At 46.5% G+C, this 27,385-nt stretch overlaps 1 protein-coding gene and 1 long non-coding RNA gene across 7 annotated transcripts in view; one reads left to right on the forward strand and one right to left on the reverse strand.

Moving 5' to 3' along the window:
- Positions 1–7,130: 7,130 nt before the first annotated feature.
- Positions 7,131–27,385, forward strand: part of DDI2 (DNA damage inducible 1 homolog 2) — a 28,122-nt gene continuing 7,867 nt past the window's right edge. Inside the window, exons 1-9 of one of the 5 annotated variants that reach the window (XM_062593631.1) lie at positions 7,131–7,293; positions 13,629–13,758; positions 14,829–15,059; positions 17,673–17,799; positions 19,651–19,778; positions 20,386–20,514; positions 21,275–21,378; positions 21,790–21,979; positions 26,587–26,649. In XM_062593631.1, the coding sequence (XP_062449615.1) occupies positions 7,156–7,293; positions 13,629–13,758; positions 14,829–15,059; positions 17,673–17,799; positions 19,651–19,778; positions 20,386–20,514; positions 21,275–21,378; positions 21,790–21,979; positions 26,587–26,603 (1,194 nt within the window). In that variant the 5' untranslated portion in view covers positions 7,131–7,155 and the 3' untranslated portion in view covers positions 26,604–26,649. Of the gene's footprint in view, positions 7,294–12,411; positions 12,476–13,628; positions 13,759–14,774; positions 15,060–17,672; positions 17,800–19,650; positions 19,779–20,385; positions 20,515–21,274; positions 21,379–21,789; positions 21,980–24,276; positions 24,487–26,586; positions 26,650–27,385 lie in introns of those variants that run through there. The other 4 variants (XM_062593629.1, XM_062593626.1, XM_062593628.1 and 1 more) reach the window with 4 other exon arrangements.
- Positions 8,413–27,385, reverse strand: part of LOC134150093 (uncharacterized) — a 31,600-nt gene continuing 12,627 nt past the window's right edge. For both annotated transcript variants that reach the window (XR_009960598.1, XR_009960597.1), the window contains 3 exons: positions 25,521–25,627; positions 10,087–10,146; positions 8,413–9,224 (listed from right to left, as the gene is read on the reverse strand). This is a non-coding gene — a long non-coding RNA (uncharacterized LOC134150093). The remainder of the gene's footprint in view (positions 9,225–10,086; positions 10,147–25,520; positions 25,628–27,385) is intronic.

Below are 27,385 nucleotides of genomic sequence, written 5' to 3' on the forward strand. Positions count from 1 at the left end.
GAAAAACAGAAAGCCTTCTTCCTTTCCTGCTTTCTTCTACATGGCCCCTTGGAGTCAGCAACAGCTCCCTACCAAAGACAGGCCATCAGCTCCAGAGCGCTTCAGTCGGATCCAGGAGAGCAGCTGCCATGCTACAGGATGGAGGAGAAAGATCTCGAACCACCAGTACGGCTGGCCTAGGGGCAGGGACCTAAGCCCTTCTCCATCCCACCAAATGGATGGCAGCACAGCTTTGTCTCCCGGCAGGCATGCAAAACTTTAAGAAGAGATGACGAAGAAAACAAAGAAAACAAAGTATGGGCTGCTGGGTCCGCCTCGGGGCCCAGGACCCGCACCAGCCACACGGGGCACCTCCTGCCCCCTCAGCTCTCCTGCCGGCACATGCACAGTGCAGCCCCTGCAGGCAACCTTGGGCACGCTCCTGCCCCTTCCTCTCTCATGCTCTCTGGGCACTACAGCCCTGAGGCATGTGTCCCAGCCACCCAGACTCCTCTCCCCTCCGCAAGCTGAGCATCCATCCCCAGCTGTGCTGGGCCCTCGCCCCACATTTCTTCTCCAGCGCAGCAAAACAAGGTGACCATGGACTTCCCTGCAGCCAGAGGACAGCGTTGTGCTCCACAGCAGCCGTGGGGGACCAGGGCATCTCCAGGTGTCTCCCCACAGGGCCCTGCTCTCCCATATTCAGGGCCTGCACACACAGCCTGCACACAGCCACCAAGTAGCTCCAGCTCCGTAGCCCAGCCAGTAGAGTGCAGGAGGTGAACTAACTCTGCTCCCTGCAACCTGGTGCTTCCAGCTTTTGAAGCCTGGACAGCAACTGAGCACTGCCCAATGATCCCAGCACCTCCAGCTCGAGTGCCAAAGTGGGTTTCTGAAGGATCTTACCTTGGGACAGCAGACATCAGGCCAAACCAAGCACAGAAAGTCCCGCTTTGGCTTCCCATTAACAAGGCCCCACGGTGTGAACTGAGGCTACTGCAGAGGAAAATCTGTCCATCTCTCCATCATCTTTGAAAGGTCCTGGAGAACTGGAGAGGTGCTTGAGGACTGGAAGAAAACCAATTTCAGTCCAGTCTTCAAGTAGGGCAAGAAGGAGGACCCAGGCAACTACAGGCCAGTCAGCCTCACCTCCATCCCTGGAAAGGTGATGGAACAGCTCATTCTGGATGTCATCTCCAGACATATGGAGGAAAAGAAGGTGATCAGGAGTAGCCAGCATGGATTCACCAAGGGGAAATCCTGCCTAACCAATCTGATAGCCTTCTCTGATGGAATGACTGGCTGGGTAGATGAGGGCAGAGCAGTGGACGCTGTGTACCTTGACTTCAGCAAGGCTTTTGACACTCTCTCCCATAACATCCTCCTGGATAAGCTCAGGAAATGTGGGTTAGACGAGTGGACAGTGAGGTGGATTGAGAACTGGCTGAAAGGCAGAGCTCCGAGGGTCGTCATCAGGTGGCGTGGAGTCTAGTTGGAGGCCTGTGGCTAGTGGCGTCCCCCAGGGCTCAGTACCGGGTCCCATCCTGTTCAACTTTTCCATCAATGACCTGATGAGGGGACAGAGTGCATCCTCAGCAAGTTTGCTGATGATACCAAGCTGGGAGGAGTGGCTGACACACCTGAGGGCTGTGCTGCCATTCAGAGAGACCTGGACAGGCTGGAGAGTTGGGCAGAGAGGAACCTCCTGAGGTTCAACAAGGGCAAGTGCAGAGTCTTGCACCTAGGGAAAAATAACCCTGTGCACCAGTACAAGCTGGGGGCTGACCTTCTGGAGAGCAGCTCTGCGGAGAAAGACCTGGGAGTGCTGGTGGATGACAGATTGACCATGAGCCAGCAATGTACCCTTGTGGCCAGGAAGGCAAATGGTCTCCTGGGCTGCATTGGGAAGAGTGTTGCCAACAGGTTGAGGGAGGTGATCCTGCCCATCTACTCAGCCCTGGGGAGGCCTCATCTCAAGTACTGCGTCCAGTTGTGGACTCCCCAGTACAAGAGAGACATGGAGCTACTGGAGAGAGTCCGGCATAGGGCTACAAAGATGATCAGAGGGCTGGAGCACCTGCCCTCTGAGGAAGGGCTGTGAGAGCTGGACCTCTTTAGCCTGGGGAAGAGAAGACTGAGGGGGGATCTTATCAATGTGTATAAGTATCTGAAGGGAGGGTATCAAGGGGATGGGGACCAACTTTTTTCAGTTGCTCCGTGTGACAGGACAAGAGGCAATGGGCAGAAATTGAACCACAGGAAGTTGCGCCTGAACGTGAGAAGGAATTTCTTCATGGTAAGAGTGACAGAGCACTGGAAGAGGTTGCCCAGAGAGCTTGTGGAATCTCCTTCTCTGGAGATATTCAAGGACCGCCTGGATGCAACCCTGTCTAACATGCTCTAGGTGAGCCTGCTTGAGCAGGGGGGTTGGCCTAGATGATCTCCAGAGGTCCCTTCCAAACTTACTGTTTCTGTGATTCTATGATTTACTGCCGGATCTCCTGCAAGACCAAAACAGGACTCCTTTCCTGCACTCCCTACCAAAGCCCTGGGGCCTTGGGCTCCTACAGGACTGGCACCACTGCCTTTTCTCTGCACAGCACTGCATCTGTATTTCTCATCCTCCACTTCAGGTGGTGGTTCCCAACAGCAACACCTGCAGGGAGGCATTTGGCCCATCAGCAAGGCCTCCGTGTATCCATTAGCAAGTGAAGGAGTGTGGTGTGAGGTGAGTATAAAATGTTCTAAAATGCAAATTCTCACTGAGCAGTCAGCATCTGCAAGATGGTTCACAGCAGCATGGCAGGAATTGTAAGAGCTGGCTAAAACTCAGACACTGAACTGCAGGATCCTGAGCTCTTGCATTTCCCAGACAGGGGGACAGATGAGTGGCCAGCTTAAGGGTCAGGAGTAGATGGCAGAGCAGCCTGGGTGAAATTGCAATGGTGGTCTTCTACAAACTGCCTGTTCAGTAGAAGCAGTAGACAAGGCCTTCTTCAGACTGCTGGGGGAAGCCTCATGTTCACAGGCCTCCATGGGGCACTCCAAGCACCCTGATATCTTTTGTGATACTGCAGGCACAGTAGCAGAGGACCCAGCCCCAGGATGTACGCTATGGGCAGTGGTTGAGGAAGAGCAAACTGTAGACCCCAAGGCAAGGGATGAGCAGGCCGGAGGGATGTGCAATGTTACTCACATTCCACAACACCTGCAACATCTCAGAATCACAGAATGGTTAAGTCTGGAAAGGATCTCTAGAGATCATCTAGTCCAACTGCCCTGCTCAAGCAGGATCACCTAGAGCACATTGCACACAACCACATCCAGGTGGGTTTTGAATATCTCCAGGGGTGGAGACTCCACAATCCCTCTGGGCAATCTGCTGCAGGGCTCAGTCACCCTCACAGGAAAGAAGCTTTGCCTCATGTTCAGATGGAACTTCCCATGTTTCAGTGTGTGCCCATTGCCTCTTGTCCTATCGCTGGACACCACTGAGAAGAGTCTGGCCTCAGGCTCTTGACATCCTCCCTTGAGGTACTTATACACACTGGTAAGATCCCACCTCAGTCTTCTCTTCCCCAGGCTAAACAGGCCCAGCTCTCACAGCCGTTCCTCATAGGGGAAACGCTGTAGTCCCCTAACCATCTTCGTAACCTTACGCTGGACTCTCTCCAGTAGTTCCATGCCTCTCTTGTACTGGGGAGCCCAGAATTGGACACTTTACTCCACTTGCGGCCTCACCAGGGCTGAGTACAGGGGCAGGATCACCTCCTCCAACCGGCTGGCAACACTCTTCCTACTGCACCAAATGATACCACTGGCCTTCTTGGCCACAAAAGCACATTGCTGGCACATGGTGAGAGCTGGTTGTCCACCAGGACTGCCAGGGCCTTCTCTGCAGAGCTGCTTTCCAGCAGGTCTGTCCCCAGCCTGCACTGGTGCCTGGCATTATTCCTCCATAGGGGCAGGACTCTGCACTTGCCCTTGTTGAATGTCATGAGGTTCTTCTCTGCCCAGCTCTCCAGCCTCTCCAGGTTTCTCCTCCCAGCTTGATATCATCAGCAAACTTGCTGAGGAGGCACTCTGTCCCTTCATCCAGGTCATTGATGAATAACTTGAACAAGGCTGGAGTCAGTGCTGACCCCCTGGCGGACACCACTAGCTACAGACCTCCCATCAGACTGTGCTGCTGATTACAGCCCTCTGAGCTCTGGAATTCAACCAGTTCTTAATGCACCTACAAGCCTACAGAGCCCAGCATGGGAGCATACGAGGCCATAGTGCCTGACATAGGTGCATACAGCCTGGTAGAGCCCAGCACAAGCCCTTACAAGCCCGTAGATCTTGGCACAGGCCCACAGGAACCTGTCAAGCACAGCACAAGCCCATAAGAGCCCAGCACAGGCCCCACAGAAAGCTGTATGATACTGAAGAGCCCGGCAGGAGCCCGCACAGCCTGGCACATGTCCAGCCAACTGTGCATAGCCTGGTAGAGCCCAGCACAGGGCTCTACGAGCCTGCATAGCCTAGTACAGGGCTAGTACAGCTGATATGCATGTAGAAGCACATGACATAGGTCTAGGGCACTCCAAAAGCTCTGGGAGCACCGAAAGGCAGAGCAAGAGCCCAGTGGGGGCAGCAAAAGCCACACGAGGAGGTCAGGGAAGCACCCAAAGCCACATCAGACCTTTTGGGCAGCACCCAAAGGCACACCCAGGGGTCTAGGGGCACTCCAAAAGGCTCACAGAAAGGGTCTGAGTGCACTCAGAGGGACCTCAAGCAGCTGAAGGGGCAAGAAAAGCCATCCCGAGGGGGCTGCATTCACAAACCCCCTAGACACCCCAGGTGCTGTGCAGTACCCCAAAAGGTACGCTCAGGGCTGCAGGATGCACTGAAACACACACCAAAGAGCCTGGGGCAGCAGGAGAAAATCCCAACATGTCCTAGGGCTCACCAAAAGGCACAACATGGGGCCACGGCACACCAAAAGGCAGTCTGAGGGGCCAGAGGTACAGCCAAGGCACAACAGTCAGCCCAGAAGATAGCAAAGAGCACAGAAAAGGGGTCGAGGGAGTCCCAAAAGCCACCTCCAGAGCCCGGAAGAGCACAAAACACACTTCAAGGGCATAGTGGAGTACCTAAAGGCACCCTGAGGGGTGGCTGGCACCCCAAAAGGGATGCAGAGGGGTTGGGGCACCCTGACATGCACCATGACCGAGAGCCCAAGGACACATCAAAAGGCAGAAAAAAGGGTACAGGGAACCCCCAGAAGCACAACACAGGGTACCAAAAAGCATCCCAAAAGGCACAACCACCTGCCTGGGACATACCTCAAAGCATGTGATATGGGTCCCCACTGGGGAGCCCCAAAAGCCACATCCAGAGCTCAGGGCAGCACTAAAAGCCACATCGAGGGGCTTGGGGGCACATCAGGAGGCACCGAGAGGAGCTCAAAGTGCCCCAAAAGCACCCCAAGGGGGCTGGGATGCCCTAAGAGACACCCAACAGGGCCCAGGGTGCACCAAAAGGCACTTGTAAAGGTCCAGTATGCACCAAAAGGCATGACAAGGAGTAAGGGTGGTCCCAAAAAGCACACCAATGGGTCCTCGTACCCTGAAAGGCACCCAGAGAGGCCAGCAAAGCACAGCAAAAGCATTGGGTAGCACCAGGAGACACACCAGAGGCTCCAGATCTACCCCAGAGGGGCAACAAGGGCTCCAAGTAGCACTCAAACCCATGCCCAAGGGTCACAGACAACCCCAAAGGCACCAGAAAGGGGTCCAGAGAGCCCCAAAACCCACACCAAGGCAACCAAGGTGCACCAGGGTGGCCTCCAAAATCATACCAATAGGTCCAGGCCACCTCCAAAAGCCCCCCAAGAGGACAGGCAAGCACCAAGAGCTACAGCAAATGCTCTGGGGAGCACCACCAAGCACCCCGAGGGCTCTGAAGTGCCCCCCAAAGGGAGCAACAGTGGCTCCAGGCAGCACCATCATATTCCCATGTTGCTTTTCCATATCAGCTGCACCATAGATGTCACTGGGCAGGGGAGCACACAGAAAACGTGTCCCAGAGCCCCACGGTGGCTTCTAAATAATTTTATTGTACCTGAGAAAAGCCACCCAAAGACGCAAGCCACAGACTGGAGATGCCAGATGAATCAGTCACGGACGGAGCATGCAAGAGGCTTCCTGGCTCCATCCAGGGACGGTCCCTAGCCCAACGCCCCCTCTCCCCCCTACACAAGGGAGCAGCCCACCCCCTTCCAACCGCAGATGCCCCATGCAGGGGGGATTTGGGGGACAGGATGTCCCATGCAAGAGGGGATTGGGGGACAGGACCAGGGTGCTCAGGGGAGCAGGGGGAGCCTGTGCAAGGGCATTTGAGGGGCAGGATGGCCCATGCAGAGGTCTTCAGAGATGAAGGTCCTCCCTGCAGGTGCATTTTGAGGTAGGAGGTCACTCTTGCAGGGATATGTCAGGGGGCAGCCCACACCCTGTCCACTGTGGGCAGGGTGACCCATGTGGTGGGTATTTGGGGGGCAGGACCAGGGTGCTCAGGGGAGCAGGAGGAGCCTGTGCAGGGGCATTTGGAGGACAGGATGCCCCATGCAAGGGGGGATTAGGGGCAAGACTCAGGTGCTTAGGGCAGGGGATCCCTGTCCAGGGAGATTTGGGGGGCAGAACCTGGGTGTTTGAGGCAGGGTGTCATTGTACGGGAGAGGGATTTCGGGGGGGCAGGACCAGGGTCCTTAGGGCGGGGGCGGGGCCTGTGCAGGGGTATTTGGGGGGCAGGATGCCCTGTGTAGGGGGAGGTTGAGGGGCAGGACCAGGGTGCTCGGGGCAGTGGGGGGAGCCCGTGCAGGGCCAACTGGGGGCCGGTCCCCGCGGCGGGTGCATTTGCGGGGGGACGCGGCTCCCCCCACTGCTCGCGGCAGGGCGGAGCGCGCACGCGCGCACCGGCCGGGGAGCCCCACCCCGGGCACGTGGACGCTGGCCCCGCCCCCCCTCCTCCCCGCCTTCCCCATTGGCCGGACGCTCCCGATTGGCAGCGCCGCCCTAAGCTCCGCCGGCGGCGGCGGGGCGGGCGCTTTCGCGACGGCGGCGGCGCTTTGCGGCGGCCGGTGCGGCGGCGGCGCTTTGCGGTGGCGGCGGTCCGGGGAGCGGCGGCGCGGCCATGCTGCTCACCGTGTTTTGCCTGCGCCGCGACCGCAGCGAGCTCACCTTCTCCCTCCAGGTGGACGCCGACTTCGAGCTGCAGAACTTCCGCGCGCTCTGCGAGCTGGAGTCCGGCATCCCGGCGGCCGAGAGCCAGGTCAGCGCCGCCGCCCGGCACCGGCGGGGGCGGGGGGTGCTGAGCCCGCCATTTCCCCGGGGGCGGGGGGGGGTGGTGCCGTGTGCCCCGTTTCCTGGGAGTCGCTGAGCCCCAGTTCTACTGGAATGGGGTGGGGGCGAACTCCGTGGCACCACCGGGGTGTGGGGAGTCCCGCCCCGGGGAGGGGGATGCGGTGCCCTCCTCCCCTTAGTGGGATGCGGGGTCCTTGGGGGAGGGCACCCATCCCCTTTTTCCTACTCTCCAGGGTGCCCCCACCACTGCCCCATTTTCCCGGACGGGAGGTGCCCCCCTTTCCTCCGAGAGAGGGTTGTTGCCTCTTTTCCCGGTTGTGGGGAGCCGGGGGTCCCTGTCACCCTGCTGCCGCCTGTGCGACTTCTCCCCTTCCTGCTCCTGCCCCGTGGTGACCTCTCCAACCCCTCTGTGTCCCCTTGGGGCTGGCATGTGCCTCCCCTTTTCCCTGGTGCCTGGGAGGCAGGTGGAGATATGAGGGGCAGGCACATGTCATCTGCCTCAGGCTGTTGTTTTGGGGACTCCTTTTATACCTTGTCTGAGCCTCCAGCTACCCCCAAGGTATTAACCAGCTATCAGCCTCTCTGCCCTGTTCCAGAGTTTGCTTTTTCTGCTAGCAGAAAGCAAGGTTTTTCCTTCTCGGGAGCCTCCGGCCTTTTCTGTACTGTAAGAAACTTCCACCTTTACTTGCATGCAGAGAAATGGTTCTCTTCGCTTACAGAGCAGCTCTGGAACTGGGCAAAGATGCACCAAGATCCTTTTCTTCCCTTTGGGAGCGGACTTTAGCTCCCCCAACTACTCAGTTTCTTGGCAGTCTTCTCTGGGTAGAAGTTTTTACAACATCTATCCAGTGTGCCACCAGGAAAGACAAAGTCTTTCCCCATGCCAGCTAAAGGTGAAAGTGAGAAAAGTGCTGTATTTAGTGAGTCCCTGGAGACTGGGAATTTGATGTGTAAATGGGAAAGATTTTGAAGCAAGAGGAATGGCCCTGCAGCTTTGAAAGTGGAGAGCTTCTCTGGAGCTTTTTGCTGGGAAGGTGGGTCCAACGCTCAGCTGCAGTCTCCTTAGTGCCAAGCAAACAAGGCAGCCTTTTAAGGAAAGAGTTTTAATGTAGCAAGTTCCTGACACTGCCCCAGTCTAGCGTGGGGAGGCACAGTGAGGCTTTTGCACTTTTTTGGACAGGTGTGAGAGGAGCCAGAGGATGAAATGGCGTGTCTGCATGGTTTCCCCATGGCAAAGATCTCTATCCAGTCCGAGCTTAGAGCTTTGTTGTAATGAGCTGCAAAAGGCTTGCCAAAACACAACAACAGACTGCAGCGTGGGTTTGGAGGTAGTTGTTATCTGTCCAGGACAAGTTTACTCACTGTTTGGATTTGGTCCTGGTTTTCTTGTGATTTCTGTCCATGTAGTAGCTGGTGACACATTGTAAGACAGAATGATGTCAGCTCTGTCTCCTCTTGGAGCTCCAGCTGCTAGCTGCTTGATTCACCTGTCAAAGTTTATGAAGTTTTGTGGCTGTTGGTTTTGTTTTATGAGCCCTTTCCAAGTCTCTATTAATACATTTTTTTCCCGTCAGATGAATATTAGTCGTTGATGAAAACTGAATTGCTTGCCCCTGCGGTTGATACCTGCTCCTTTGTAGAGCAGATTCTGAACACTTTACCCATGTACCAGCTTCTTCCTTAGGTTGCCTCATGGTTTTGCTTTAACTCCTCTTCAGTGAATCATTTATTTTATATCCCTGGCAACTGGGGTAAGAGGTGCAATCCTCTTCCAGTTCAGAGCCCAAAATGCTTTAGGTGTGGATATTTGTTGAGAATTGGATTGGCGCCTTCATTTCACTCACGCCAGGAGCAGTTGCAGGTGGTAATGACTTGTGTTGGGAGAGCTTGGAGAAGTTCCTGAGGAAGTGGATACTGACAATGTTAATGCAGAATTTTATAATATTTAATCCAGGCCATCAGAAAATGAAATGATTGACTGACTGGTCTCCAAAGTAAGAACAGGAAGTCAAGGGTATGCAGCTTTTGCTCTAGGAAAGCCTCTTGATCTTTCTCTTAGCAGGTAGAAAGAGAATAAATATGTTATAAAGGTTCCTGTCTGCTATGCTACAGCAAGTTCTTGATGTCTGTACTGGACATCTGTACCATGACTCGTGAAGGCACAGAAATTCCCAGTTGCTCCCCTCCCCAGGTACAGGGATGGCCTCTACATGGGGGAATGCGTGAGCGCTTGTAGCTGGCAGCTTGAACCTCTCAAGATGCTTGGAGCGTAAACACCTTGTTTTTCAGCTCTGTCCCTCTAGCCTCTTGCATCATTGTAACCTGACAGCTCTAAATCTATTTTAGGATAATGAGGGGTCATGTACTTTCTTGCTTATTTGTGCTAAGAGTTCTCTTCCTTTTGAGTTTTTCCTCTGCTGCAGTTAAACTGCTACAGAGTTTTGTGATTATATTGACCACAGATTGACTTTTCCGTAGCACCTCTTGCTTTTTTTCTGTTTACCCATCTCTCATTCATGTGTCTTCTATTTTCTTTTTTTGACCTTTTCTAACCACATTTATTGCTCCTTTACCTACTGTTTCTACCCAATGGGCTTTGTAAAGTGGTTTTATCACCTTCAGTAGAAAGAAACTTATAAAAAATACAGGCTATCAGTGGTGCAGCTTGTTGTGTAGAAGGAATTTGCTTGTTGAAACCATACTCCAAGAATAGGTAACTTGGTTAGGTCCTTGTATTATATTTACCAAACTTTATACTTACTGCAATTTTTTTCTTCAATACCCAAGAAGCACCTTACTTTGAAGGTGTAGTGTTTGCTTCCTGTCAAAAAGAGAAGACACATTTAAAAGTAAGGATCATGCAGGGTGGAATAAAGCACTGTTGCATGTAACTGCTCACACAGCTGGGCACTTTATGTGGTATCTGATTCTCTGCCCTTCTGTGAAATTAATTCATGGTGCTGCAGTTTGAGGTGAGAACTGAAACACTTGGCTGCAAAGGTGTTGTGGAGAGGTTTAAAAGAGACGGCTGAGGCCACAAGACGCGGGGGATCAGAAGGGGTGGTGTGGGATAACACAAGAAGTGGTGTCTGGTGATAAGGGGAGCTGGAGCTGGGTGGAGTTGGTGAGAGCAGAAAGCGTGAGAAGGGGAAATCCATTCAGCTCTTCATTACGTTGGCACTGTGGTTTTCTTAATGCTTCTAGGACGTGTGCGCACGCCTCTTCCTGGAAAGAGGACAGGGAGGATCTCGGCAGAGCTTGCTGCGGGAGCTTTTCTGTGTTCTTGCAATGCAGTAGTGTATGTGTTTGTTGGGGGGTAGGGGGGTGTTGCTTTTTTCTTTGCACAATTTGCATCTCCTAACCTTGGCTGTGCGCTGCCAGGTTGTCTTAGCCAAGGCCAGCTGCCGGCTGAAGGGCTGGGGCTAAAGAGTTTAATTGCAATGTGGTGGAGCCTGTGACCCTCATCTGTAATCTGCCAGGAGAGCTGCACTCACTTCTAGTTCTTGCGTTGCTCAGGATTTATACAACATGCTACTTCAGGAATCATTTATATCCCAGGTTAGAGACGATTTGGAGCCAGAAACTGATTAGAAACTGAGCAGGAAGATTTAACTGGTTCTGCATTTGGATTGATTTTATGCCAATCAGCCTCTTGTAAATAGTGAGATGTCCCAAACCCCAGCCTTGAGCAAGATCTCTGGTGGGTTACAGCACATGCAAATGAATTGGAAGTGGCTTTCAGAGATGACAAGGACCCTCAAGGTATCTCAACAACACAAGTTGAGGAGGAGGAGGAGCACGTATTATTGTTCAGGGCGAGAGTAATTCTTGGGGATAAGAGACTCACTGAGATACAACTGAAGTGAGACACCACTCCACTAGTGTGGAGTGACAGTTTGGGAGTCTGTGTGTATGCTTGTTAGGGTTGAAGTCTTTGGGGTGTGGGATTTTCTTTTTGTTTTGTTTAGAAGAGGGATATTCCTGCTGTTTGAACTTAATTTTAATGGCAGCCGGTTTCTTGATTGGGATTCCTAGTTCTGTGAAGAGGCTCTACTCTTTGACATTGTGCCAAATCTAATCAGCTTGTCATATCCAGGCAAGAAAGCAGGTGCTGATTACCTCCAGAAAAGCTCACATCTAATATCTGGCTGGCTTACAAGCTTACTTTTTAAAATGTGCTACAAACCAGATAATCAAGGTGCAGCAAAATTAAATTAGCATGTTTTAACAGCAAAGTGGAATGGGTCAAGAGTGTATTAAGCACCCAGCACTCTACATCCATTAGCAGCACAGCTTAATTCATTGTCCAAGGTGTTACAGCAGAATGTTCATAAATCCAATTCCAGCAAGATGACAGAGGTAAAATCCCACTTAAACCGATTAACTTGTGTCTTCTGGAGCATCTGCCTAGAGAAAATGTCATTTAAGATTTGTGCATGCAGCTCAGACTTGTAACAAGCTTGCTTTTTCTGTGGTTACTGGTGTGGCTGAGTAAAACAGAGCGAGGTACACTTAGCAATGTGAGAGGATGCACTGGAACTCCTCCCATCACAAGCTAACCTTAATAATGCCAGTAATGTCTTACAAACCAGTACTCCATCCATATAGAGACTCTATGCCTTGATGTACCTTGAAAGTGGACCTGTTTTGGCTCAGAAAGAGATCCACAATCCAGTCTAGCACAATGCCAATTGATGCTGTGTGTTTAATGAGAAGGCAGAAATCTCACTTTTGTTTCTAATTGTGTTGGTTTCCCTATAGTTCAGATGATTCTGTTCATTGCTATGACACATGCAAGCTTGTTGTTTTTGTATTGTCTATCTTTTCTTTATTTGAAACTATCACTTATAATGGACTTCTGTTATTAGGATGAATTGGTGGGTTCTCTATGATATTTCTAAGTTGCAGGAGTAAAGCAGTGAGTCTTTACTGCCTTGTGAGGAAGGTGATCACTGTTTGTGTTTTGGATCCTCTCTAGGCCATAGCTCCTCACGATAGCATCAGGTAGAGTCACAGCCCATCCAAGCAAGTACCGTAAAGGCTTCTCCCACGCTGCTTTGTCCGTACATGCTGGTCTCAACCTGCAGCAAACCTGTTGTTCCTGTACTGGCCTCTTCCAGACCAGAGATACAGTCTTGCTGAACTATGTGGTAAATATGAAATTTGATCACATGCCCAAGAGAGGTAGGCTGAGATCTCCAATGCTTTTTGCTTTGGGCTTCTACAAGGAGTAGGAGGCTGTTGCACTCATCTGCCCAGTCCCATTGTGCTTTGATTAAAGGCATAGAAATCTTAATGCTCAACAGATACTGCTTCTGGGATACTCAAGACCTATATTTAGCAGGAGATGCCTTTCTTTTAAAGAGTATCTTTTATTTTTGTGGATTATGTTTCAGCTAAATTGAAATTGTTTTTTGGGGGGACCAGAAGCTCAGAATCTGCCGGTTCATGTATTGGATGAAACACAGTAATCCTCGTGATGATATTCATCTGCAGTAATTGCCTGTTGACATTTCAAGGGAAACAGAAGTAATTTAGGGCATCTGTAGGTATTACAGAACTGATACTAACAGAGATATTCCCAAGATGATTGATTATTTTTATTTCAATACACTTTAACAGTTTAATCTCTGTACCCCTTGTTAAACTTGGTTTTTTTGAGTCAGATTGTCATAACAAAATGAAGTTGTTTTGTATTTTATGGTCATAAGAAATTAATTCCATTTAATGGGCTGATTGCAGAAAGCCTCAGGAGTGGTACCTTGCAGGGTTTGAGTCTGGATGGAGTTACATCACTAAAAACAGATATTGCTGAGCAAAACGCTGAGTTCCTTGTAAAACTAGTTGTTCTAGGGAGCCAAGTTCTGTGTAAAGGCGGAGATCGTTGATCTGCAGATGATCTAGTCCAATTTCTTCCCTGATCAGCACTACTTCCCTGTCTGCAGTTGACTCCTTAGTCAATAGCTGCTTATTTAGGGGGATACCACTTTGGGAAACAGCCATGACTTGAGCAATTGTAGAAATTTGATTGACTAGAAACATGTGGCAGGTACACTTGATGCAAGGCATTCTTTTCTTTAAAGATCTTGGTCCCTAATTAAGAGATCATCTCTTCTCAAAGTTGCTGAGTTTTGAAAAACTATTATTGGATTTTGTAAGACTAGTTGTGTGGTTGTCCAATAACTTAAGTGTTGAGATCTTTCTTTCTCTGAGGTAGAGCTGCATTGGCCAGGCCTGTCTGAGCCTGACGTAAGACTTGCCAATCTGTGTGCTGTTTATTCATTGCATTCTCTCTATGAACAGATTGTCTATGCAGAGCGACCTCTAACTGATAACAACAGATCTTTGGCCTCCTATGGCTTGAAAGATGGGGATGTGGTGATTCTGCGACAGAAAGAGAATGTAGAGCCACGGCCTCCAATTCATTTTCCAGGTGAGAGGGAATTTATGTCAATTTTTGCTCTTAGCCTCCAAAGGCATGAGCGTTTGTCAAATGTGAACTCTGCCTCTTGGTAGTCTCCTCTAATACCTCCCTAGGCAAAACACTTGGGAATGGGGGTGGTTAGGAATGAGGCAGGGGATGTTGTTTTTAAATTTAGTTGGAGGGCTTGCTATTTAATGGGCTTTTCATTCTAAAAAAAAGAATAATGCATTCACTTTTCTTCTGAGGAAAGGTAGGGAAAGCAATGGAAATAACTTGTTCAGAAAAGCAGCCTTTGTAAAGGCACATGGATTTTCCTAAGACTGCTGATTTTCTTCCCGTTCCACATAATGATGCAATAATATGTGCTCTGTGCAACTCAGGAACATTAAAAGGCTGTTGCAATGTGTGTTTTGCACCTGTATTGCATACCCAGAGAAGCTGGATCTTAACAAACCCAGTTATGCAATGATGCATACAAGCCAGGCTCCTCTAAATCCATAATGTATGAGTGGAGCCCTACTCCTATCTTTGTGTTGCCTGCTGCTGTAATTTCTAGCAAATCCTCATCATAAAAGTATCCCTTGAAAAGCAGCAGTGACTGCTGGCTGTAGGAAGGGCTTGAGAACAGTAGTTGAGGTTCTAATCCTCCTGCCTTAGCTGGAGGCTTGGTACCTGCAATGCAGGTTTGCAAAAATGTTAGTCTTAACTCTTTAATCTTTTTATCTGAGAGACTCGGAAGTGCCATAGAGACACTGGTTTAGCCTAGTGATCCTTCTATGTGGTATTTCCATTTGTGAAGCTGGAAATAACCAGTCTGTGATTAAGTGCATGGCTGGGAAAAAAAAGGGGGGGGGGCAGACGGAAGAATAGACCAGTTATTAGGTTAGGAATGCTAGCACATATTTATATAACACGAGTATGTGGCAGTGCGTTAGTAGAGCCTTCTGACATGGATTGCTACTTAAAGACCTGTTCAAATACTGTAGCATTATGCCCAACTCATCCTTTCCATGTTTTTTCTCCAGTGCTTCTTTCAAGCAGAGTTGCAAATATGAACAACTGACCTCTTTTCCCTCAAGGTCTGCCTAGGATAGACTTCAGCAGCATTGCAGTTCCTGGGACATCCACTCAGCAGCGTCGTCCACCAGCACAGCATCTTCGCCCGTCGCCTTCTGATGCATCTTCCTTCCCTCAGGGTTTGGACAATCCAGCATTACTACGGGAAATGTTGCTTGCAAATCCACATGAGCTGTCCCTGCTGAAGGAACGCAATCCGCCTCTAGCAGAGGCGCTCCTGAGCGGAGACCTTGGTAAGTTGTTGGGGGGTTTATTTATTTATTTATTTATTTATTTATTTATCTGCAGGGGCTGGGTTTAAATCTGTTTGAGCTCAATTCCAATAAAAGGCAGTCGTAAGTGTTTAGCTGGCTGGGCTGTTCACTGCCAATGCACCGATAATGCTGATAAAAGGTACTAGCTGGGAGTACTGAAGGCAGAGTCCCTCTACCCTCAAACGAGAGCAGTTCCAGCCACAGCTCTGCCTGTTTCTCCCACTTGGCTTTTTGAATATCCTCTGTCCCTTGCTACGAAAGATCAAATGCACAAATGCATTGAATTTCTGTGAACAAGAGTGGGTCAGCTTGCTTTTTAGGCTAAGACTCTCTGACTGCGCCGGCTCTCAGTAGAGGTGTTGCACTTGCTCCATCCCAGAATCCACTCAGACTTCCATAGAAAGCAAGATGCTATAAAACCAGCTGCAAACAGCACAAAGGGAGAGCGAGTGTCTGTCCCATTGCTGGATGGCTTGGGGAAGAAGTAAATGGTTTCTTTAAGGAGCTTTTCCAAGACAAATACTAGTGCAAACTTGTGACAAGTTAACCTTGAAAGCGTTTATGTATTTTTGGGCACATTACATGACACAGTTAAATTATAGTATGGTGTCCTTCACTTTCTGTGCAGGCAAGTAGCTGATCTTGGTGCCTTGTTCCTCATCTGATGAAACTTTGATTGTGTTCTTTTTAGAATGAAAACTGAGTGGTTTCAGCATGAAAAGATGTGTTTGTCAACTTTTGGAAGGGATTCAGTTAGGAAATAAATCTGCTGAGTCTTGGGAAATGAAGGAAGAGGAGGAGTTTGTAGTGGGAGACCTTTCTCTCTTTTTTTTTCCCCCCACTTTTGAAGTTACATCCTAATGATTTCTCCCTTAGTTAAAGGAAGCTAGAAGGGACTTTGCATGGATGTGGTTGGTCTGTTGCTTTTTTTATTATTATTATTCTCTGACTTGAGCTCATACCTATAGAGTTAAATGTCTTTTGCTCTCTAATGCTTCTTCACACCTCTGGAGTGCTGTGTCTGTAGTGCAGAAGAGATGTTCTTCCCTTCACCTTGAGAAGAATGTGCTGGTGTTGGCACAGGAAATAAGAGGTTAAGCCCAAGATACCCAGAACTGGCTTGTCTGCTAATCTTTATTGTGTGTTATGCATGTCAAACTTTGATTCAGGTGTGCATTTTTTTAGTCTCAAATTGCTGCAGTGGAATGTTAGGAAAAAGCAGTTTTATCTGGCTGAGGTGTCATTGCTTTGTAGTGTTACTGTTGGTATTTGGGCACAAATCCAGGTCCACTCTTGCTCTAATATCTAAATATATGCATAGATACTTGCCATATGATTGTGCTGCATACCTTGCAAGCACATTAGAAGCTACCTGCTATACAGAAGCCTAATTAAAAAAAATCAAAATACACGCAATGCTGCCTTGAGCACATAACAAATTTTGAGTCTGAAAGCTACTTTGTGGGAACTGCATTACTCAATGCAAAAGCTCAGCCTCTTGTGTTTACAGAACTTAATTTATAGTCAAATGTTTCTGTGAATGTGTGTGATCACATTCAAGCAGTAAAAAATAGCCATAGGTCTCCTGAAAAAGAGGATCTAAAAAGCTGTGTCCTTAGAAAGTGTAGCTAGACTTCCTGAAGCAAGTGTCCTTGCTAGCTTCTCTTGTTTACAGTGGTAGGCATTCAGGTTTAGGGATTGTAATATCTGTGTCTTGGCTGATGCTGTTGGGTTTAAAGTAAGTTTTGTTGTTCATCTTATGTCTAATAATGTTGGTTCTACTCTTTGCTGAATCTACAGGCGGTTATTTTGCAGGGGTTGCTGAGTGTAAAATGTGATGTATTTTTGCCATCAGTTCTTGTAGGTGGGCCATTTTACTGAGAGTTAACAAATTTCAATTCTGTCGATGACTGTGCTGCTGACACTGTTAACCAAGATACCTTTGCTCCTTCATAAAGGGATATAATGATTGCTGCATTTGCAAAATGCTTTGGTATCAGCAAATGAGAAAACGCAAAGTATTACTGTTACTATGCCTGTTGTTTTTCTCCTCAGTGAAAAAGGTGGTCAGAAGACTTTTCAAAATACTCGTGTACAATTCAAACTAGAAGCTTGTGTTCAAATTTTACATTCCAAATTTCTGCTGTGCATATAATTTATCTGCTGTTTTTGCAGATGTTCTTTCCAAGTATTGTGGAGGCAATTCGTGCCTGCAGTAGAATGACGAATTGCAGTTTTAATAGCAACTCTTCGTAAATATTGTCTTCTTGATGCTTTCAAATTTTCTTTCATACAAAAAAGCGTACATGTGAGGAAATTCACTGACTGCCGTGACAACATTGCTGTGTTTGGGTATCAGGCACAAGGATAAATCATTCCATCCAGTTGTTTTTCCTCTTAGCAGGTTCCCAAGTTTGTGACCAGTCCTTTGAGGTCCATCCATACTGTCTTCAGATGAAGCCTTTTGTGATTGTGCTACTCGTTCTACTAAATGCATGCTGGCATTAAAAAAAAGAAACTTGCTGTGCCAGAAGTTGATTTGTAAGAGTAACTTCCAGTAAAAAGCATTTCCGTATCTCTTTGTTACTGCAGAGAAGTTCACCAGGGTGTTGGTGGAGCAACAGCAGGACCGAGCCCGGCGGGAGCAAGAGAGGATTCGACTCTATTCAGCTGACCCTTTTGATCTTGAGGCACAGGCGAAGATAGAAGAAGACATAAGGTAGCAAGCCCAAGTCACACACAGGCTCTGGAGGTCTTCTGGGAATTTGTTTCACAGGGTGCTTTCATCCAGCCTGGTGCTTTTTCCTTGGAGGACACACGGAATGCATTTAGATAGTAGATCCTGCCTTAAGACAGAAATTTGCTTGTGGGGAGATGTTCTGAGCTACCTTTGCCTGTGGAAAGTTTGGGAACTGGGGACCTATAGGCACACCCCATCCTTGTAGATAAATGCAGCTGAGCACAGCGCTTGAGCTGTAGCACCACTGCCTGTGAGAGTCAGCCTCAAAGCTGTCTAAACTAGGCGACACTGAAATCAATGAAGAGAACTGATGGAAAGCTGTTAGCAAAGATCTTGAGAGATAGTGTTTAGGTGCCTTGGACATCTCTTAAAGCTGGCAGCTGGACCCTTGCTGGTCTCTAACCTGAGTTTTCTGCCCCAAAATGTGATATCCTTTCTCCCAGCTGCCTTCAAGATTTGGTATCCCTCATTGTTAACTGTTTTGGGTTTTATTTGTTATCTCTGGCTAATTCCAGACTCTGAACCTCACTGCTGTCAAAAGAGTCATTCTATAGAACTGATGTTCTGCTCATCAACATTTGCTTCCCCTTTCCGTCTTCTGAATGTAATTGCGTTGGGCCGAGCCTTGATTTCTTAAATTGACTGATAAATCCTGAGTCAGAACATGGCTGGTGTTTTTTCTGATATAAAAATGCCTGTCATAATATACAGGCTTATAGCTGGTCATGACCAAAATTCATTTGTGATAAGAAAGCAAGTTCTTGCATTATGACTGGCAAGGTGTTGCTACAGGATAAATGCTTAGCGTTTATCCATTATATTTTTCTGCATTGCTATTCAGAGATAGCAAAGCATTGTTCTGAGGTGCAGGAGCAATTTCCTTGCTCCATAGATGAAGGCGAATTGGGAGGGATGAAAATAATGTGCCCAAGGTTGTGCAGCTGTTAGAGGACAGTTTGGGTATCTAACAGTCCCCAAATTTCATACTCTACCTTATTTTTTCTGATCACTTGACATGCCTTCCCTAACTAGATGCTGTCTGCCTGAAACCTACTGCAAGCATCGTATTTTTCAAGCTGTGTTTCTCTTCTTTAAGTGTATTTTAGGTGGAAGGAATGTCAAGCAAGGAGGGAAATAGAGGGTAATGGTTTTAACAAGAAGGCTGAAACTGAAGATCCACCACTGTAGTATACCTTACTTAAACTGTAACAGGGTTCTTGAGTGTTTCTTCTGGAGACTTGAATTTGCAGCAAGGACTTGATCATGATGGTGTTCTCTGCAGATTTGCTAATCTCCTTCCATTCCCATGCTTGCAAAAGGCAAGATACCAGGGAAATGTTGGAAGATTTTAATGTTCAGCTGCTGTGTGGGATTCCGGTGTTGTAGCTACTGGCAACATCTTCATCATGTGCACTCTGTGCTTTATTTTAGAGTGACTAATAAATATGCAGTTTTTCACCCACAAGTTCTAGTTAATTCTGTGATGACAGGGATGTGTTGCAAGCAGAAGTTTGTGAGGTGCAGGTGTCTCAGGTGCTAAATGCTGTAGCATGAGTTAAACAAGATTTTGGAAGGAATGGTCTTCGTTCCTCCTGGGAAGTAACTTGGTATCTCTGGCTTCAGACAAGATCATTGCTAGCAGTTCCTCTGTTAAGGCTCTGTTTAGCTAATGACGTAGTCTTTGTGGGTTAAACAAGCTGTTTGTAACTCGCTAAACTGTAGCGGGTGGGATTACCAGATCTGTTTGCAAGTCAGAAGGATGCTAATGAAATTACTGGTTTTGCTGAAAGAAGGTCTGATCTTTTTCATTTATTTTCCACTTAAATTTAGGCAACAGAATATTGAAGAAAATATGACAATAGCAATGGAAGAGGCGCCTGAGAGTTTTGGCCAGGTGGTAATGCTGTATATTAACTGCAAAGTCAATGGACATCCAGTAAAAGCCTTTGTTGACTCAGGTGAATTTCCAACATTTTAATCTCTTGCTCCATACCTTCCTTTAGCTTATTGATGGAGACAGTAAACACTCCAGAGGTTTTCCCTGAAATATTCACTTTCCATAGTGAAGCATGATGTTAAAAGATTTTTTTTTCATCTAATTAAAATTTGAGAGCACTCAGTGGTGTGTAAGGCAAACATAGCAAACTGTTGAGATACTTTGGGAAGCACTGCAAATGAGTGATTGAATACCTGGGATCAAGGCTTTGGTGGGAATTTCTAGTAACTGATGGTTGCAGTGCTAGAAAGGTCACTTCCAAAAGTGTGCCTGTGTGCCTTACTTCAATTTTCAGGTGAGAGGAATTTTGCTTGCCTTTAATGCTGTACTTCCCATCCAGACCTTTAAAGAGAAAGTACTCAGGGTTATTTCAGCTTGACAGCAGTATGTGCTGTCTGTGCTTATCTCTGGGTATACACACAGAGTAAATTAAAAGCAGGGGGATTTCCCTGATGCAGGTTGTACAGCTTTCTGGCTGCTGAATGCAGGATTTTTTTGTCCCTTTCAGGATAGCATTTTTAATTTGGGATGACCCATCAGGATTTAACTCTTAATTCCATTGCTGGTAGGTGCCCAGATGACCATTATGAGCCAATCTTGTGCTGAAAGGTGCAACATAATGAGGCTGGTAGATCGGCGGTGGGCTGGCATTGCTAAAGGTGTAGGGACACAGAAAATCATTGGCAGAGTGCATTTAGGTAAGTACAGGCATTCTTTTTCTTTGGGCAGCTTTAGTGGCAGTCTGACTGCATCTAATTTAATGCTGTAAATGTTAGAAGCTCCCACTGAGTAAAATAAAAGTGCATCAGCAATATGTTCATTTGACTTGGACACAATAATCTGGCTTCTGTCCTGTTTAGTGGTTTTCTTAGTGGAATTATCTTAATGCTTTAGTTGAGGGAAGTTTTCAGCTACTGTAGACAGATGTTTACTCTATGTGAAAGTGGAGTTAAGGTGAAATAGCAGGATCTTTCCTATTTGGTGTGTGACTGCTCAGCAGTATGTGTTGCTCAGGAAGAGTTCCAGTACAGATGAGTGTTTCATATTCCTCTGGGAGGAGAATGCTGTCTGTGTTCTTATGCAGGTTTTCTGGATGACAGAAGATTGTCCTTATTGTCTGAAAAATGAATTCTCTTCACTGTTATTACTGCTTAGAGTTGTGCTCTACTGAGCTGTACCACTACTTTGGCTCTAGCTCAGAGGGTTAGATAAGCATTACTGAAGGCTGTACAGCAGGTCAGCTTTTAAAATAATTAACTATCTGAGACCAACACATGCCTCAGTTGTTGGGGCTTGCACAGAGCTCAACTTCCTGAGACCAAAGCAGCACATCGGAGCTCTGGTTTCAGATTTACTCAGCAGGCTTGTGCAGGGTTTTCCCAGAGGATCAAAGAACAGAAGTTAGAGCCGCTATGCTGTTAGCTTGTGAGGTAGTAACTTATCTTCCTTGCATTCCAGCTCAGGTTCAGATTGAAGGGGATTTCCTGGCATGTTCCTTCTCAATCCTTGAAGAACAGCCCATGGACATGCTTCTGGGACTGGATATGCTTAAGAGGCATCAGGTAACGCAAGCTGTTTTGAAGCAGTTACTGGCTCTTCCATGTCAATCACTAAATGTGACAAATGCTATTCCTGTGAATTTCATAAGATTTTTCTGGAGAGTGATAATAGTGGATTATCTTCCAACCAGTTGTGGAAGAAGTACTTATGTGACAAACATCATGGCTATCTGTATGGTGTCTGGCTGCTCCTGTAATTTTCACTCTGAACAGAGATGCTCAGAGCTTTGAGACAGAATGATTTGTTACAAATGAAGGGGCCCTTGCTTTATAGCTGAAGCTCTCAGCCCACCTTTGTTTAGTATCTGCGAGCTGTTTCTATTGGAAATTGTTTAACCTGTCTGATTTTTCCTTTTTCTCCTGGAATCACGTGGTTCTTATGTGGGCCATGATTATCTTGATGTTCTCTCACAGTGTTCCATTGATCTCAAGAAGAACGTACTGGTGATTGGCACAACTGGCTCTCAGACAACTTTCCTCCCAGAGGGGGAGCTCCCAGAGTGCGCAAGGCTGGCTTATGGGGCAGGGCGGGAGGATGTGCGACCAGAGGAGATTGCTGACCAAGAACTGGCAGAAGCAATACAGAAGTCCGTAGAGGAAGCAGGTACCACAAGGAGGCCAACTGGAATATTAGGTGCCATAGTTTTCTTGCTATGTATCAGGATGTCAGTCGGCAGTCACTGCGAGGCCCCTTCTTCCTCTTCTCAGCTCCTAGCAGACGTAATCTAATGCAGTGTCAGTGAGTAAATAGTGGAGAGGAAAGTGCTTTCTTGCTCATAGCCTCTAATTGCACCTCTGTCTTGCAATACAGCAACAGCAGTCAGCATGAAGGCATTTGGGGGTGCTTGCTGTTTAATTTGTGCTCTCTGCAACTTCCTACCAGCTCTGGTCTCTTGGTCTTTGAAGATGTGGAGAAAAATGATTGTCTCTGGCACCCATTCGCCTGGTTCAAATTGTAGTGCCTAGCCAGGGAGATGAGTCAGGTGGTATTTTAGTCATCATGTAAGTACAACATTGTGGCAACTTCTGTGAACCCTGTTCTTAGCAGCTACAGCATATAAAAACACAGGAACAGTAAGTAGAAATCCCTGGTGGATGAGCAAATACCCATTTCAGCAACTATTTTGGTTTTACATGTGCGGTGGTCTGAAAGCACACCTGTAGCCAGTTGCTGTCCCTCTGCTGAGGAGCTGTAATTTTGTAAGATGTGTTCACTTGCAGTTTATGCTTGCCTATTTGCTCTGGGATGATGTAAGTTCATGAGAATTTTTCAAAATGGTTTCAGCATTTTTTTCCCTCTAAGAAATGTGCTTGTGCCCCTGGAAGATAAATTGCTGCTTTTACTGAAGATTACTTTTGCTCTAAATAGCTTATTTCCTATTCATTCAGAAGAGGCAGCTGAATTCACATCCTAATGTACGCCATCAGCTGTGTAAAGGCGCTCTACAAAGAATTTTCACTCTCCTTTCTTACAGTTTTGTACCCTGTGACTCTAGAAGCCTTTGGCTACATAGCTGAATTTCATTGAATGGAGATGCCAAAATAACTGAAAGCTGAGCTATTAGCCAAACTGAAACATGGATTTTCTTTTTAATTCCTCTTTAACTTCAGCATATACTTCTGACTGAAGTAGATTTTCACTTTTGTATTTTCCACTCTTTCAGTGGAATGGTGAATAGCTCAAGAAATGCATTCCTTAGGCCATCTTCAAAACTGATAGAAGGGTATCAGTGCATGTGTTTTAAAAGGAAGAAGACTTTAGAGTTTTTCTCCTAGCTTTTCCTTTGAAAGCATGCAATAAGATGCCCTTTCCCCCTACAAACCCAAAAGCTTTTGCTGGGTTGTGTTTAAGCTGAGGGATTTTGATTTCTTAATTATTTTATTGCTGTCTTTTAAGACTAGTGAAAACATTTGTTCATAATTTAGAGTTGAAGTGTGATGTTCAGATCTGCTTTTATAATGCACTAAAGTTTTTCTTTAACACTTCCTATCTGTCCCAGTTGCTGTTTAATATCCAAAGAGTAAGCAGCAACTTACTTGCAAATAACTGAGTTTAGTTACGTTAAGCAGAACTCAGGACTGTGTCTATTTGTCCCTTTGACCTGTTTACCTTCTACTGCAGAAGAAGGCCTGCCATTAATGAATCAGTTCAATGAATCAATACATGTTTGACTTGAAGCCAAATTTGAATGCTCATTAACTCAAGTTGGAGCAAATAAAGAAATGCAAAGTGTAAAACAGATTTAACCTTGCTGCTGTCAGATTTTGATATAGCTAAGGGTCAGACTTGGTTGCTTGAGCTAGTCTCTCTCCACGCAACCTGGAAGAGAAAATGTAGAGATATAAATGTATAAATACTAGTTTTTCTATCATTTAAAATTTTGAGCCTGATGCAGCCAAGGTTGATTTTTGCAGTTTCTCGCCATCTAAGATTATACTTGGCAGATGCCATGGTTGGATTTGGTTGTTTTCTGAAAAGGTCAAATAAAAAGCAAAACCTCTCAGTCTGAAAAATGTGAGTCTTTACCATTAAAGCATTTGAACAATACTTTAAAATGAAAAAGTGCCTAAAATGACTGAAATCAAAGCTGCTTATGTACCAGTTCAATTTGAAAAGCCATGTGGCTTTTAAGGCTAATCAGCAGTCTACTATTTTCCATTGATACTGAGCCCCAAAGGAATGTGAAAGATTTCAGTCTTGGAATAGAAAAAGCATTTTTGTGTTTTCACCTAGTGCTTACAGAATGCTAATAAACAAAATGAAGGTAGGTCTTGTTTAGACTGACTATATGCAAGTCTTAAACATATCACAAGCCTCTGGCTCACAGGCAATTGTTAGCTGTATCTCGAGATGTCAGAGTATTAACATTATGCCCTCTTCCTCTCTTCCAAAACTATTAGCTGCTGCTAGATGGTACCAAGAAAACCAAGTCAAAGGACAGGAAACTGGAGAGGCAGAGAGTGGAGATAGTGCAGCACCAAGAGACTCGGCTCCCCACAAGGCCTGTGTTCTTTTATAACAGCTTGAATTTTTGCTGCCTTCTGGTAGATGGTACAACAGAAATCACCTGTGTACATCAATAGGCTATTAAAGTTCTCATTTTGAATGCACCTGGATTACTCTTGAGCCTTATTCGATCCACTGAAGCCCACTTTAGCAAGTCTCATGGTTTTTGTCAGCTGACCTGGTGTTCTGATGCCTATGAAAAAGCAGCTGATGTGGAGGAGTCCTGGTATGTTTTCTGTGTACAGCCAGAGCAGTTTGCCCATACTGTGATCTACTAGATCCTCCATGTTTGCTTCACTTCCATGCGAGAGCTTGCTCTTTTTTGCCAATATGCAATGTGTTGTTCTCTCCTCCCTCCAAAAAATTGGTAACAGCTCAGTGACTGTGGAGAACTTAGAAAACTGACATAAAACCACAGCTCGTGTGGCAGGAAGTATTCCTAAGTAGCTTACTGCATATACCAGTTTTTATTCAGAAAGCCTTGGTAAGAAGGGCACTGCAGCATATTTGCAACTCAGATTTTTGCTAGTATAAGCAGGAATTTATCCCTGCTGGTGCACTTTGTGGAGAAGAGTTTGTTTCCAGTATTAGCTGGATTGATTTCCTTGATGGGGCTAGGATTCAGCTCCTGTAAATACCCTGTGAGAAGGATGACAGTGAGTCTCAGAAGGATCATGCTGACGAGCGCTTGGCAGAACATCAGCTACTTCTGCTGTCTAAGTGACATTAGGATTCCCTGATGTATTTGACTGATTGGACCCTTATTACAGAGCCACTGAATCAAAGGACAGGTCTGCTTCCTCTCTAAAGGAAGAGTAGCAGAGAGCACGAACATAATACTACCATGCAGAAAGAGGAAAGATTCCTCCTCTTTCCATTTGTATCCTGTGTCAGAAGCCTCTTTGCCACCCTTATGAAAAATGAGCAGTCTGGAAATCTGCAGGATAATTCTGGCTTTTTAATACCTCAACTCTGTCAAGTTGTTATAGTTGCATTAAAACCAGATGTGCAGCCAGTAGAATGGGTGATTTTGTGCATTTGCTGCTGTATTTTATACCAGAATGTATCTGTCAGAGGTGCTGTACTGCAGTGTGTAATGCACCATCTTTATCTAATGGAGAATAAAAGAAACGAATACCTGAGGCGAAAAAGGCAGGTTCCTTCAGCGATATCGAACATGGACAGATGCTAGCTGCATGTATGAGCACAGTTAGTCAGCTGTTCCCTGTAACAGACTCGCTGAATCTGTAAAAAGAGAAAGACTTAAGGTAAAACAATCCTATATTTTTAAGACCATTGAGTTGGGAGGCCTATGGGAATGGAGAGGAAATCAGTGAAACAAATCCCACAGGGCATAATGTGCATAGCTGTTTATGTATCTAACATTTAGTCAAAGTAAATTCTAGCATACTTTAACTGAAGAACATGTGCTATTGCTGCAAAAGCTATACTAGTGATTTAATGAAAGCATGAGACCTGATGTATTTGCACAGACTGTTAACAAGAGAAGTTCACTTATTTAATTTTTCCTAATAACCAGTGTTTGGTGCTACTGACAAAGATCTGTAATTCATCTAATCTGCACGTGGAGAAGGAGACTGAGTTGGGTTTGACTTCTGGCTGTCTCTTCACTTGCTTTGCTCTTCTCAGTCTTGGGCAGCAATTCTTTTTTGGAATGTTTCTGATACCTTTCACCCCAGGATCTTTTTCCTTCCCTTTTTCAGCAAACTGCAGTCTGCTTGTTCTCTTGCATATAGTGGCACAGGATAAGGCAGTAGCTGCTGTCAGCAGAACTGGGGAGCTGCAATGCCACCTTAGATCTCATTTCCTGGCAATGTGGCTCCTATGTCTTCTGTAGTATGAAGAACTAGTAGGCTGCTAGACACATGCCTTTTGCCGCATATATTTCATCAAGCATGTAGTATCACACACAGACCACTTGGCAAGTGTAGATAGTACAGAACAGCCTTTAAGTTGTTCTACAGAGATTTTTTTGACTTGATGTATTGAATTTCCCAGACCCAACAGTGGCAAGCAGAACTTTTTTTGGAAGAAGTGAATTGCAAGAGCTCCTGCTGTCCAGTGCACTATCTTCATGGACAGTTGTGGGGGGAAGCTGAGAAAATTGCAGGACTATAACCATGCATGTTGTGTGCTTTGAACGCTAATGCAAGTTTGGTGTGTTTGTTTCCTAATCCAAACAGAACGTCAGAAGCCTTGATGCATGTAGTGTGTGTTTACTGCAGCTGGAGTGGGCCACAGACCAGGTATTTATAGCCATCAGTTTATAAGCTTTCACTACTGCATCCACGCTACGAGCAGGAGGGCTGTCCTTGCTTTAAACCATACTAGGGAGAAACCCACATGGTGTGAAATAATCAACTCCTTCACTTAAGAGTGCAGAAGAAGGTTATGCCTTCCTAGGCCAAAGGCAACAAACTTGTGTGATTTTCTTACAAAATTTGGAGCCCTTTGCCTATAGAAAGGGGAAATTTAGAGCTCTAAACTTTTCTGTGCTCTCCTAGTAACACTCACTTATCTAAAAGTGCCTCAACCTGAACTTGTGTTGACTGGAGACAGCAAATTCCTTAAAATCGCTTAGCGATTCAGGGGAGTCGGACAAAAAAATGGACCAGCATGAGAACCTGCTGATAACTGTATGTCCTAATACAAGACTAAAGCAGATCTGGTGAACTGAAATGTCACTGGGCTGATGTATGTGAATTATTTCTTTGGAACAATGTACCAGTTAACGCAACATGGGTATGTCACAAATCATGCCCCCCTCCCATGTCATGAGTTATTTGAGCAAGTGTAAAGACTTTACACTTTACACAAGCAAGTGTAAAGACTTTAAAAGGTAGGTAAATAAATCATGATAGTGGACTTCTTAATAGCTTTAACTGAACAGATGCAGCTCAATCTTTAATGGCTACATGTGCATGTAACTAACCAGTTACTTTAGGGAAAAATACTAGTTAAGCATCTGCATTAGTTCTGTTG

This window comes from Rhea pennata, chromosome 22 (assembly GCF_028389875.1).
Source record: "Rhea pennata isolate bPtePen1 chromosome 22, bPtePen1.pri, whole genome shotgun sequence".
Lineage (NCBI taxonomy): Eukaryota > Metazoa > Chordata > Aves > Rheiformes > Rheidae > Rhea > Rhea pennata.